Genomic DNA, 13,975 nt, shown 5'->3' with positions numbered 1-13,975 from the left:
ACCTCCGGGCGGGGTCGCCCTGGGCCGCGTGCCGAGGGGCCCGCCTCTTCCGGCCCCGGAGGCAGGCCTCCCCTCCGCCCTGCTCCGACGGCCGCCCCGGGGCCCTGGCGACCCGACCATGGGCCGCAAGAAGAAGACGCTGCAGGACTACGCGGCGGAGTTCACGGACCTGGTGGTGAAGCAGCGCCTGGTTGAGCACGGCGACTCCGGCGACACCTCTGTGGTGGAGACTCTCTGCTGCAGGGCGTGCGAGCTCCCCATGCGGGTGCGGAGGGACCGCATCCTGGAGCACCTGTCGTCGGGCAGGCACTACCGGAACCGCAGGCTCGTCCGGCAGCACGGCGCGCGGACGCCCATCCTCCTGTGAGTGTCACCCTCGGCCCTGCACGGCAGCGGGGCGTGCGAGCCGCGCGGGGTGGCGGGGCGTGCAGCCCCAGGGTCCTCGGCCCTGCAGAGGACTGCTCGTTACGCGGACACGCCGCCGGACTGGGCACTCGTTGCCATACCCTGCGGGTGGCTTGTCCGTGTAGGGTGCAGACCCTGTGATGTCTTGGAATTGCACGCGTGGTCCGTTCTGGTGAGCCGTGCCCGGCTATGAAAACGCTTCACTGAAGGATTCCCCACTGTTAACCGTCCGGGATGATTGGTGGGCCGGATACTGAGTCCCCCCACTCTCTGTTAAAACGGATTTCTCTTCTGTCCAGCTCAGCGGCCTCGGACCTTGCCGCAGCCGGCCTTCCCGTGCACCTGGGTCACCCGTCTCTACTCCCCCAGCCCCCATGCCTGCTCTCAGGCGATCCCAGCATCACCAGCACCTGCATGGTGCCCCCTCCTCCTGCAGGCCACACATCTCTCCTCCCCGTACCCCCGGCTGCCATCAGCTCCACCATCAGCGACGCGTCTGGCCAGGAGGACCAAATGCCATCTACCTCCACTAGCCACCTTTCAGCGTTTCCTGCCGTCCTAATGAAGAGGCCCTCGGTGCTCTCAAGGCAGACCAACCACAGACCGGTTTCAGAAGGCTCCAGCAGTGCCATGTCCAGAGGTGGCGTGAGGTGGCTTAATGAGAGCGGAGCTGGGGCGTCCAGCCGCCTTGGCCTGGCTGTCTTTGGGGTAGGGTACGGTAGTGCGGCGCTGTTGCAGAGTCTGACAGAGGAGAACAGCTGCTTCCTGCTTTACGTCGTCGAGGATCAGCTGTGTGAAGTGCAGCGGGCCTTCAGAGCCGAGCATTTGGCCCACACGAGGGTGATTCGAGAACAGGACGCAGACATTGTCCTCAACGACCAGCGGTAGGTTTCAGTTGGCTACAGAGGTGTATTGAACACCTGCCATGTGCCCGGCACTGTTGTAGGGCTGGAGGCACGGCTCCTAGTGCAGCAAAGTCCCCACCTTTGTGCCACTCAGGGTGGGGGAGGCAAGGGGCGGCTGGTAAGAGTGCTGTTTTAGATGAGATGGCCGGGAGGGGGGATATTGGAGCAGAGACCTGAACGGGTGAGTCAGTTGGCTGTTCAGGTCTGGAGATGGCACTTTGGGCAGAGAGGGTCCTCCTGAGGCTCTGATGCAGGTGTGCCTGGCTCATTTGGGAATGGCAGCATGGCCATGTGGCAGGAGCGCAGTGAGCTTGGGGTGAGGGCTGGACAGTGAGGTGCCACACATAAGGAGCGTGGGGGGCACTCGGAGGCTTTGGGTGCTGTTCATAGAGTGTTGGGAAGCTTCTGGGGCTTGGGCAATGCTGGCAGGCTGGCTTCAGGATGACAGCATTGCTCCTACAGGTCCTCCATTGCCGCGGGACACCAGGCCCTAGGGGCTGAAGTGGCGGGGAGGCAGGGAGACCAGAGAGGGACATTTCAGTAATTTAGGGGAGCGTAATGGGCCTGGACCAGGTGGCACTGTGGCTGGATTTGGGATATTTTGAATGTAGAGCCTTCGAGATTGGTGCTGGCTTCCTTCCTTAACTTGCACAGCTGAGCCTGACATAAGCCACTCAGCCTGGGTAGCAGTATCTCCAGCGCTGAGTATAACACTGGGAGTGGCGTCTACACTTGTTGCCAACGCCATTTGGTATGACAGCAGCTGACTTAGCTTACCCAGCAGCAGCCCAGCACAGTGTCAGTTGCAGCCGTGGTATCAAGAGCTGGGCTTGGCACCCCCAGTGTCTCTGTCACAGAGCTGGCCGGTGCCACCTGAAGATCAGGCCTAGTCCACTTTTGGGCTCTCCAAGTTCACTCTGGTGTTTATAGCTCCCACCCCAACTCCAGCTCTCCCATATTTTTAACTACTCTTAATATTAAACATAAGCTTTATAATATATCAAGGGGAAAGTTTAATTCCACCTTGTTAATGCACGTATAGTGTTCTGAAAATATTCAGCTGGACGGTGTTGTATGATAGTAAAGCCTCATGGTCATCGCTGAAGCATGTTCATGAACATTTAAATCTGCATGTTTTTGGAAAGTTGTACACGTGACATTATCTTAGGACTCCACTCTCGACTTAGGAAAGTTTTCACACTTTTTTTTTTTTTTTTTCCTTTTTGTCTTTTTTCGTGACCGGCAACGGATCGCAACCCTCAGTGTCGCGCCCATACCGGCCTAGGACCGGCCACGGGATCGCAACCCTCGGTGTTGCGCCCACCCCTCGCTCAGCCAGTGAGCGGCCAGTCTGTATGGGATCCGAACCCTCGGTGGGAGCGCCACCGCGCTTCCCAAGCAGCGCACTATAGCAGTGCGCCACCGGGCCGGCCCAAAGTTTTCACACTTTTAACTGAAGTGCCACATGTGTAGAGTGCACACATGTGCTCACACACAGTGTACCAAGAGGAGCTAACATGCAGTCGAGCGCCCACCTTGGGCGTTTTTGCAAACTGAGCAAACCCATGTGACTCCAGCCAGCCCCAGAGCCCCAGGCTCCCTGCCAGTCTGCACCCAAGGCTGACCCCTGCCAGCCGAGGAGGAGGTCCAAGCAAGGATGGACATCATTCTGAGAATCTTACTAGTTACTGTTCACTCACCAGGGTCTGTGATCTGAATTTACAAGTTAAATTCAGAAACAAGTCATGCTTACTGGATGTGCCTTCACAGTTCACCCCGCTGAGCGTTTTCCTTCAGTTACTCTCATGTGCCTGAGATGGGGTATGGAGTGGTGTTAACAGCATGGGTTCCGGAACGTTCTGGCTCTGCAATTGAAGATCTCTCCTAAGGTTCTGTTTTATTCCCACAGTGTCTCTGGAGTTGTGGTCTGTTCCCCACCAGAGGCAGCTTCTGAAATAGTGATAGATGCCCTCCGAGCAGGTAAGGGCTGCAGCTCATTTTGCCCACCCCTGTGGTCACACGCTGTGTTTTCCAGTAGGCAGTGCCTGTCCACTGACGTGTGGGTGGGGGGCAGTGTCCGGTGGGTTTACATGAAAACAAAAAACCACATGAAATCAAGGAGGGTCCAAGAGGTGTAGTTAGCATTTCCCAAAACATATTCTTTTAGATCCTAGTCCATTGGAATGATAATTGGTGTTGTACTGGGGGAGGGAAGGTTTTTGTTCTTCAGTACATTTGGGGAAAAACAAGGTAATTAGGTAGACAAGGTAACTAACTAATGTGGCCTCTCCAACTTTACGTGTTCGTGGACACTTAGAATCTAGCATCTCCCAGTCATTTTGTGTGTGTGTTACTTTGTTTTGATTGTGCTAAAATACACAACACATAAAATTTGCCATTTAAACCATTTTTAAGTGCACCGTTCAGTGGCATTAAGCACATTCACACTGTTGTGTATTCATCACAACCGTCATCTCCAGAACTCTTCGTCTTTCCGAACTGAAATCCCATCCCCGTTAAACACTAGCCCTGCTGTCCCCTCCCTCGGCCCCTGGCACCCACCATTCTACTTCCTTCTCTCTGATTTTGGCTACTCCGGGAACCTCAAGAAAGTGGAATCACATGGTATTTGCCGTCTGTGACTGGCTTATTTCACTGAGCATGATGCACCTGAGGTTCACCCCTGTTGTAGCAGGTGTCAGGACTTCCTCCCTTTTTAAGGCTGAGTCATTGCGTTCTGTGCGTAGAGCACATTTTGCTTCTCCATTCGTCTGCCAGTGGACACTTGGGCTGCTTCCGTGTTTTGGCTTTTGTGGATAATGCTGCTATGAACGTGGGGGTACAAACATCTTTTGGATATTGCCAGTCGTATTTGACCTTTGTGTCAGTTGGTTAGTATGGGAAGCAGAAGCCATCAAGGCACTTGTCCAGCAGGAGACTTGCTGTGAAGAGCCATCACTGGAAGGACTGAGGATGGGGGCTCAAGGCCAGCTGGCCTCAGAGCGCTCCTCTGCCTCATCTAGGAAGACAGGGAGCAGGGCTGCCACCTGCACTATTGGGGTTGAGAGCCACCGTTCTGGGGGCCAGGACAACTCAACCACCTGACAGGATGCTGACAGCCGGACGCTGGGATGCTGTGCTGGTGACCCCTCTCTCCCCGGACCTGCCTTTGCACCTTTGGCAGAAATCAGTCTCTTCTGTTCCTCTGAGCGGCTGCCTGCTCTCTCCCCATCAGCACAGCGTCACGCTCTCCTAAGTCTTGAGATGAGGTTGCATGAGTCTTCCAACTTGTTCATTTTCAAAACTGTTTTGGCTCTTTGCAATCGTTTGCCTTTCCATGTACATTTTAGGATCATCCGGTTGGTCTCTACAACAGATTTCCTGCTAGGCTTTCACTGGAGTTGGGTTGATCTGTAGATCTGACTGGGGAGAATCGATGTCTTCACAGTAGAGGCGCAACGTGTCACTGCGCTACTGAGGTTCACTCTGGCTTCTCTCACCAGTGTTTTGTGTTTTTTGGCGTCCATATCTTGCACATGTTTTGTCAGGTATTGGTGCTTTTGTAAGTGACATACCGTTTTACCTGTCTATTTTCAGTGGTTCTTTGCTGCTGCTGTATATGGAAATGTGATTGAATTTTGTACACTGACCTTGTATTCTGTGACCTCCCTCAACTCACTCATTAGTTAGACCGGCTTTGTTGTAGACCTTCTATAATTTTCTGTGTTGACAATCATGTCTGAATAGAGGCAGCTTTCTCTGTCTCTCGCTGTCTCTCTCTCCTCTCTTCTTTTCCTCTGTCTCTTCCTCTCTCTTTCTCTGTCCCCGTTTCCTTCCCTCCCTCCTTCCATTCCTTCCTTCCTTTCTTTCTTTCTAGTATGCCTTTCTTTTTCTTACCAAATTGCACTGGCCAGGACCTGCCGTATGATGTTAAATAAGAGTTGTAAGAGGCTTGTCTTGCTCAATCTTAGGGTGTAGCATTCAGTCTCAGCATAATTGTGAATTTAGCATAAGTTCTATTAGGTTGAGAAATCACCTTCTACTCCTAATTTGCAGAGAGTTTTTATCATGAATGGATGTTGAATTTTGTCATGCATTTTTGGCATCTGTTGAGGTGATGTTCATGTTCTGGTGTGACACAGGCCTCACATTCCCAGGATGATCCCCACTTGACCACATTGTATTATCCTTTTCATACATTGCTGGATTTGATCTGCTGAATTTTTATTGAGAATCTTTGTGTCTCTGTTCATGAGGGATATTGGCTGTAGTTTTCTGTTTTTGTCATGTCTTGATCTGGTTTTGGTTTCAAAACGATTCTTGCCTCATAGGCTGGGTTGGTAAGTGTCCCCTCTACCTCCTTCAGTTTTCTGGAATTGTTTGTATAGAACAGGTACTATTTCTTAAAAATGTGAAAACCATCCTTAGCTCCCCAGGATGGGCACAGACTCACTGTAGCCTGCCGACCCTTGGTCTAGTTTCTTGAGCCAGAAGCTTGGGTCATTGCAGCTTATCTTTATCTTAAGCAAAATATTTCAGTTTTCCACAGAAGGGGCTTAGCTGAGGCTCTGAAATCATAACCTAGTTAGGAACTGTAGGATGACAGTTACTTGTGGGAAAGAATGTTTAGGAGTGCCTCGGGATCTTTCCCCAAGTCCACAGATAGGTCTATGTTGCACAAGTATGGAAATTACTTGAAATTGCTTCTCCTGGAAGTGCTTCTCCTGGAAGTGCCACCATGCCTAGTCACCAATTTCTTGGCTGGTTAGGAGGGCTTAAACACAGATAAGGACACAGAGTTTCTCAGACTGTTGTTGACAGCACCCGGGACTTTGGTGGTGTCCTTCGAGATCTGTGACATCTCAACAAACATGTTACAGTTCAGCATTTACATTTTATTGATCTAAAAAAAAAAGTAGGTCCATATGTTGGTCATTTGTAAGGGGCCCTCTAGACTAGCACTGCTCTGCTGGGGTCCTTCCCTGGCTCAGCCACCTGCAAGCTGAGTGACCTGGGGCACTTTGCTCACCTCCACCTTATCCCTGTGTTACAGAAAAGGGAGCGAGTGCCTGTGTTAACAGAACCCTGTTCGTAGGGAGTGCTCAGTTACAGACGCCAGCGCTCGTCTCTGCTCCTGTCAGTGATGACCCCTTTACAGCCACCAGTGCCACATAACTCCATGACCAGAGTGGTGTCTGCTGACACATTGGTGTAAGGGAACAGGCTGTAATGGTCTTTGGATTATATTGTAAGGGCTGCCCCCGAGCCGGTGAAGCATCTGTAGCAATTGGAACAAGAAGAGAGACAGGGAATCGGAGGCCTTGGTCGGGCCGCAGTCATGGAACACGTCACATGAAAAACCTGCGTGGATGGTGGCTCGCTGGGGCCAGTTACTGCAGCAGAGCGCCATCTGTATGCCAAGAAGTGTTGATCTGGATTTAGTTGGTATTGCAATTTTACATTTAATTCATAAATTAGTTTTGTTTTAATAGTTACACAGAGGACTGGTGCCTGGTTTTACGTTTATACCTATTTAAGTAGCATTGTGTTCAAAATGATTAAGTCAGCACTGGGGATGCATGAGATCTTTTTCCCCGTTAAAACACACCGTATGTTATTCAATTTTGAGAAATACTGGTAGAAATTACATCTTCATTTATAAATTTTGAGATGAGAGTATTGTTCCTGCCTCATGCCATCCTATTAGAGCAGTTTACCTGACTCCTTTGTCAACAGGGTCACAGTGGTGACAGCCGCCAGGATCAGGGGCAGTCTGGTCTTGGAGGAGAGCAAGGCGCGGATTCCCGGTCTGTGACCTCCTGACTTCCTTCCTCCAATTTTCAGGGAAGGGGGTGTTCTGCGAGAGGCCGCCCAGCTTGGACGGGCAGACTGCTGAGGCCTGCTTTGATGAAGCTGACAGGTGTGGGAAGCCTTTGGTCTGTGGATTTTACAAGTAAGAACAGTTTTCTCATGATTTTTTTTCTTAATTTTTAAATAAAATTACGCAGAATACCCAGGGTACTTTTTTTTAGAAACTAGCCCGCAGTCTCCAGCTCCGGTTCTCATTTGCAGAGGTGACAAACGGGGGTCCTCACTGGCTCCTCCTCGCGATGGTTTTGCTCTGAGGAGGCCCTGTAGTCGTAGGTGTGTGCAGAAAGGTGCAGACTTTGGGGCTGGTCCGCCTAGGTGCTCAGTTCTGTCTGTGCCAGGTGCCAGCGTGGTGACTGGGACCTTTTAGAGAAGTCTCTGAGCCGTTTTGTCATCTGCAGACTGCAGCTAATGTGGGTCACACTGCTGTTTATTGAACAGAGTCTAAGTGGCTCCTAGTTGCCAGGCACCCGTGCCAGGCATTGTCTGCCCACGAGCCAGAGTGGCCGTTGCCTGCAGGGAGCTTGCAGTCTGGAGAGCAGGCCAGACAAGAGGCGAGTGGGTGGACACATGCTTCAGTGCAGAGCCGGCTAGCGTTTGCAGTGTTCCGAGTGCACGGAGGAGGGACTGGGACATCAGTGAGGGCCAGCGTGCACCTGCCTCTCTCTGCCATGGGCAGCTGTCACAAGCATCCCAACTCAAGTGCTTCTGAAAGGGTTTTGAGGGACATGGCCCAGAAGAGACTGTGGTGTAAGATGTGGCTTCAGGAGCCCAGCTGGCCTGTGCCTGCACTTCTCAGTGGGCGTGGGCCAGGCCTGCCTCGTTTCCTGTCCTCTCTTCCAGGCGTTTTGACCCGGCTTTCCAGTTCTTGTACAGGCAGGTCCACGAGGAACACGCTCTGGGGCAGATCCACAGGATCGCCGCTGTCAGCAGCCTGTACCCGGCGGCTTCTCCAGCTTTCCTGAAGAGGGCAGGTGGGCATCGCATTGTGATTGAACCATGTTGTGGCGTCTGTGTCTGCGTGTGACTGTCACCTGGCTCCCCTATGAATAGAGGACCTCCAGTGATTCTCCCAGTAGCCGCCCTCGAGAGCAGAAGCTAGAGCTTGCTGTCCTTTGTGTCCAGGTGGGATTTTCTACAACGCTGCTGTGCATGACGTGGACGTCATCAGCATGTTGCTGGGGGAATCTGTTCCAGATGCCGTGTTTGCTTTGGGCCATGCCTTCTGCTCAGGTAAGAAGAGCGTGGTGTCCTTTTCCAAGGCTCCCCTTCATCCTCCGAGGCTGTTTGAAACCATAGTGTGGGCTTGGGACCCTTTTCAGGACTCTTATCCCCAACCTGAGCTTCGAGGAGCAGATAAAGTAACATGGGACATATGTATAAAAAAGGTTTATCAGTGGTCATGTCCCTGAGTTCCTCGGGCATTCCCAGTCGTCAGAAAGCGTCATGCAAGAAGTATTTCATGTTTGATGGTCTCTGAGAGTCACTATTTTAATCAATGTTTTCCTGGCACCTACCATGTGACAGGCCCTGCAGTTTCTGAGCTTGCAGAGAAGAACTGGACGAAGCCCCCATCTGGAAGGAGTCACAGCCGGGTTGGGGAAGTTCACAGGTGGAGGGGCTCGGGGTGGGGATGCGCAGCTCCCAGGCTCCAGCCCCTCAAGGGCTGATGAAGTGGACCAGCTACCTGCAGCTGCATGACATGCTTCTCCCACGTAATGGCTCAGAACAACAGCCACTTAGGAGCTCATGATTTTGCCAGCTGGGCTGGGCCAGGGTCCTCCTGCTGGTCTTGCCAGTGGTCATTCATGTGACTACAGCCAGCTGGCCAGTGGCCTGCCTGGGATGGCTCAGCCAGGGTCACAGGCAGGGTCTTCCTGTCACTTGGTTTCTCTTCCGTGTGGTCTCTGGGCCTCTCCCCCACAGTGTGGCCACACTTCCGATGGGACCTCTGGTTCCCTGAGAGCACCACAGTGGGAGTGCCCAGGCTTCTTTGGCTCAACCCAGCACTGGTGCAGCACCATGTTCACCGCAGTCTGTGGGTTGGGGCAAGTCCCCGCCCACCCCGATCCAAGGGGAGGGACTGCACAGGGGCGTGACCGCCGGAGGCAGAGGTCACCCGGAGTTACAAGGGGACCCATGTGCACAGGAAGAGCTGGTCAGACCCAGGGAAGAGCAGCGGGTGGGCAGGGTGAGAGGAGCCAGGCAGAAGGAGAGTCTGGGCGGAGTGAGGGGGTGGGCATCCTGTGACTCGTGGGCCATGTCTGTGCTCCAACAGGAAGTGAGAGCGCAGCCCTTAGAGCAGTGTTAGTAGGTGAAACCACGTGTCTTGGGTGTGGAGTGGGCGTGTGGGGCGAGGAGTGGAAGTGGGCGCCCAGCTTCTTAGGCTGGAGGTGCCGCGTGGTGGGCAGGGAGCTGCAGGTGGCTGTGTCCATAGAAAGGATGGCTTACGTTACACTGGAAAACACTTTAGCAAACTAGAGGACCGAGAAAGTCTGATGTCTGCCTCTTTTCCCCCAAAAAAGACCCACTGCTGAGATTAAGGGGTTTCTCAGGCCACATTTGGTGGGAGCAGGTTGGAGAATTCACCAGGGGGCTCTGGCTCACCAACCCCGCCTTGCCCCCACTCTCTTCAACCAGATGGCACCAGTGTTACCTGTTGGTATTGATTGGGCTTCTGCTGCTGCTTTAGAAAGATTTGAAAATTGCTTGTTCAGAGAAAAGGGTGTCATGAAAACCACTGGTCCACATGCTGGCCTGCCCGGGAGGATGGCAAGGCCAGGACACTCACACCACAGGCTGCCTCAGCTCTCATGCACGGCACACATGCGCATGTCCAACGTCAGCCCATATTTATCATCAGGCAGTTTTTAGATTGCCTCTAGAATCCAGCTATGGAAAACTCTTGGGTCTTTCCCGCACTTGGGGTTTGCGCCCATGTGGTGTAGACTTTTGTGTTGTCCATTGTCAGGAGCCTCCTGCTTGATGGTAACCCCCTGGGGCAGGAGCCATGTCTTAGAACTGTGTGTAGATAAGAGGGATCTTCAGAAAGTTCATGGAAAACGTGTATTGTGAAAAAACTATGCAGGGAGTGTAAAAGTTTTTTGCACCAAAATAAAATCCTACTAACTTGTTACAACATGTCTGCACAGAATCTAGTCTGAGGCACTGGGAAGGGTGACACATCAGTTTGAGAAGACCCCCTATCAGAGCAACATGAATTCTGCAAAAATTGAAGCAAGAACAAGCATCAAGTGTACAGTGAGGCTCAGGTGGAGGGATGGTGACATCACTGATGCTTCACAAAAAGTTTTTGGAGACAGTGCGCCAAGATAACAGCAGTTTACAAATGGATGACTCATTTTAAAAGAGGGAAGAAATGGTGGTGAAGATGAAACCTGCAGTGACAGACCAGCCATATCAATTTGTGAGGAAAAAATTAGTCTTGTTCGTGCCCTGATTAAAGAGGACTTACAATTAACAACAGAAGCAACAGCCAGCACCACAGACATCGCGCTGGGTCAGCCTACACGATTCTGACTAAGACAGTTGAGCAAACTCTCTGTTCAATGGGTGCTGAAACTTGTGCTCAGATCAGCTGCACACAAGGGCACAGCTTTCAATGGAAACTTTATGTGGGTGTGGTGTTGGTTGGTTGGTTTTTGGTGGCTGGCTGGTAATGGAATTTTAAACAAGTGGGATCAAGGTCCTGAATCATTTCTTTGAAGAACTGTAACAGGAGATGACACGTGGTTTTACCAGGACAATCCTGAAGACAAAGCACAATCAAAGCCATGGCTACCAGGAGGTGGAAGAGGTCCAGTCAAAGCCAGAGCAGACAGGTCAGGGACAAAGGTCATGGTGACAGTTTTCTGGGATGTTCAAGGCATTCTGCTTGTTGAATTTCTGGGCGGCCAAAGAACAATAACATCTGCTTATTTGAGAGTGTTCTGAGAAAGTTAACCAAACCTTTAGCAGAAAAATGCCTGGGAAAGCTTCACCAGAGAGTCCTCCTCCACCACGACAGTGCTCCTGCTCACTCCTCTCATCACACAAGGGCAATTTTGCAAGAGTTTCAATGGGAAATCACTAGGCATCTACCTAACAGTGCTGATTTGGCTGCCTCTGACTTCCTTTTGTTTCCTAATCTTAAACTTTAAAGGGCACCCATTTTTCTTCAGTTAATATTGTAGAAATGACTGCCTTGACAGGGTTAAATTCCCAGGACCCTCCGTTCTTTAGGGATGGACTAAATGGCTGCTGTCATCGCTTTCAAAAGTGTCTTGAACCTGATGGAGCTTATAGTGAGAGAGAGAGTTTATATTTTTAATCTCTATCTTTTAATTCCGTTTTTCCACGAACTTTGTGAAGTCACCTCATATGTGGCCAAGAATCCATTTTGGATTGACTGATTCATCAGCAGGAACTCCTATTTTCTCTCCGTTTTGCTGTTTGTTGTAAAGTCTGTACACCATGTTTTAAAAGAAAACTTGCATTTTGGGGGGGTATCATTAATTTCTAATTTGCCTAAACTAACTTTTGTATCTAAAATTTTCTTCTACCTAGATATGGCCTCCTTAAAAGAAGCCGATACCGTTGTGATCAGCATGAAATTTCCTGGTGGGGTTCTCGTTAGCTTGGACGTCAGCCAGCACTGTACGGACAGCTGCGATCAGAGACTGGAGGTGACTCCTCGCCCCCTTCCCAGCCCCAGCCGATTTTCATTATGAAAAATAGTTTGATTCTTACGGGTTAGACAGAAGTTATAATCTGGCCATGCCTTAGTCAGAGTTCATGCGGTAGGTGCGTCATTAGAAAGGTAATTAGTGTACAGTAGGTGCTCAGTATGTCTGTCTGCAAATGTTTATCTTCATTTAAAAAAAAATAATTTTAAACTTTTCAGCTAAGAGCCAAATTCTCCCTGTTTTGATAATAGATTCATTCTTTGGCCTTAATGCCTTAAGGAGTTGTTTTTGTGAAAGTGATTTTCCTTTACAAAATTGATTGTTTTTTCAATGAAACCTGTGGTTCTCCAGTTGATGCATGTGAAGCTCCTACCTCACATGTATCGCAGTGTTCCGTAGTACATGGTTGTAACTGTTTTGGAAAACAGGTGTCACCTGTCCTCCCACCCCCTCCCCTACAAAAAACCCCACCCCCAATGACACGTCACACAGATTAAAAAGTGCACTCTTCCCAGTTCTAGTCCTTCGCACATTTCACTCTCATCCAATGGTTCCAGGTGCGTGGGTCTCAAGGCACGCTGCGCATGGAGAATCAGAACTCCTTGGGCATCACTGGACATGGCCCTTCCCTGTCGCTCTGCCCCCAGACCCAGGCCGGACGCTATCAGGACGCATATCGAGAGCTCTTCAGACACTTTGTCAGAACGCTTAAAGGTGGGCAAGGTCCTCAGGAAGAACTTGGAGTGTGCTGACTTGTGAAAGTACTTGCTGTCAATGCAGCGGTTCTGCTACTGCAGGTGGAGAGTTGCCCTCCAGATACCAGGTTCAGACGTGGAGCTGCTGTCTGAGCAGTCGTTGTGCTGTACATGTTCTAGATGGTGCCTAACAGGCGCCCCGTGGGCTTGTGTGAATGTGCCACGTTGCTGCCTGATGTACTGGGGGAAGTGTTCTTGAGCTCTGAGCTTTATAAAATGATGGCTGCTCGCAAGCTCCTGGCATCTGGTGAACATCGTGTGTCCTGGAAGACAGGACACCTTCAGTTGGTCCTGGGAAGTGACTGGGAGCCAGGGAGGGGGTGCAGTAGTTCTGGATGGGGGGTTGGGCTCCTGAGGGGCAATGGACCTCCCTTAGAACCAGTTTTCTTTCCTCACATGGCCCCCTTGGGACTGTGGCCTCTTCACATCACCCAGCAAGAGGAGGAATGTCTTTGGCTCCAATGTGTTGGTTTTGAGCTAAATCTGTGCAAACATGCTCTCTGTCCAGGGACAGAACCTCCTCAAGTCACCAAAGAGCAGCTCCTCAGGGCCATTCAGGTAGTTGCCACTGCAGAGCAGTCCTGGCGCAGCCGGTCAGCCGTGAACCTGCCGAGTGAGGTGGCAGAGGCCTCCGTGGTCAAGACAGAAGCCCCGTGAACTGCCCCATGGCTCAAGCCAGTGTCCTGCCTGAGATCTGATCACCTGTTCCACCTCTACCTGTTACCAAGAGAGACAGAACCTTCCAGTGACGTTACTGCCACTGGAAACTAAGAAGGAAAGGCATTCGGAAACCGTTTCATTATTGGAGTAACTGGATTGTTTCAGGATGGGACCTCAGACGCGGGGGACAGAAGTTGCTGTTGCTTTTCTGTTTTGTTTTGAGCTCAGGCCTGGTACGTGAGGGATGCCTTCATGGTTGCAGTGACCTTGGCAGAGTCCTCGGAGTCCTGCTGGTTGGGTTGCTTAGGAAGAATGCGGGTCAGGATTTGGACCGTGTAAATGCATCTGGAAGCCTGCAGTGTCAGCTTTTCCACGCGGGAGCCGAGTGAAGGCTGGTTCTCCAGTAGACTGAGCCTCACGTGTGTGAAGCAGGCTGCAGGTTTTTTGGCCTCTTTTTTGGCAATTATAGCAGTATTAAAAAGCAAACAATTTTCTTGAAGAATCTGTGATTTTGTGCACAGTTATGTGCAGCACCATTCCTAAGAAATGTGATGAAATATTTGTATATGATATTAAAAACCCACTTTATGGGCCAACCCCGTGGCTCACTCGGGAGAGTGCGGCGCTGGGAGCACCGAGGCCGCGGGTTCGGATCCTATATGGGGATGGCTGGTGCGCTCACTGGCTGAGCGTGGTA

General features: G+C 51.2%; 2 protein-coding genes across 2 annotated transcripts; both read left to right on the top strand.

Annotated features, from left to right (window-relative positions):
• Nucleotides 1–610: 610 nt before the first annotated feature.
• Nucleotides 611–3,690, top strand: LOC103591981 (putative TP73 antisense gene protein 1). The gene is given in 3 exon segments (XM_008574560.1): nucleotides 611–1,228; nucleotides 1,231–1,289; nucleotides 3,220–3,690. Coding segments are annotated over 3 exon segments (693 nt in total). The 5' UTR covers nucleotides 611–639; the 3' UTR covers nucleotides 3,265–3,690.
• A 2,989-nt stretch (nucleotides 3,691–6,679) lies between these two features.
• Nucleotides 6,680–13,942, top strand: LOC103591989 (trans-1,2-dihydrobenzene-1,2-diol dehydrogenase-like). Its single transcript, XM_008574568.1, has 7 exons — nucleotides 6,680–6,722; nucleotides 7,155–7,263; nucleotides 8,022–8,152; nucleotides 8,304–8,411; nucleotides 11,745–11,863; nucleotides 12,421–12,577; nucleotides 13,127–13,942. Exons 1-7 carry the CDS (start codon nucleotides 6,680–6,682, stop codon nucleotides 13,273–13,275), a joined length of 816 nt encoding a protein of 271 aa, XP_008572790.1. The 3' UTR covers nucleotides 13,276–13,942.
• The last annotated feature ends 33 nt before the right edge of the window (nucleotides 13,943–13,975 follow it).

This window comes from Galeopterus variegatus, unplaced genomic scaffold (genome assembly GCF_000696425.1).
Source record: "Galeopterus variegatus unplaced genomic scaffold, G_variegatus-3.0.2 Scaffold1065, whole genome shotgun sequence".
Classification (NCBI taxonomy): domain Eukaryota; kingdom Metazoa; phylum Chordata; class Mammalia; order Dermoptera; family Cynocephalidae; genus Galeopterus; species Galeopterus variegatus.
This window is presented reverse-complemented; position numbering and strand designations above follow the sequence as displayed.

Excerpts from the sequence above, each read along its gene's own strand:
- LOC103591989 (XM_008574568.1), top strand. The coding sequence starts at position 6,680 with ATGGTGGCTCGCTGGGGCCAGTTACTGCAGCAGAGCGCCATCT. Across the intron at positions 6,723-7,154 it reads ACTGCAGCAGAGCGCCATCT|GGAAGGGGGTGTTCTGCGAG; the intron begins GTATGCCAAGAA and ends TCCAATTTTCAG. Across the intron at positions 8,412-11,744 it reads GGGCCATGCCTTCTGCTCAG|ATATGGCCTCCTTAAAAGAA; the intron begins GTAAGAAGAGCG and ends TCTTCTACCTAG.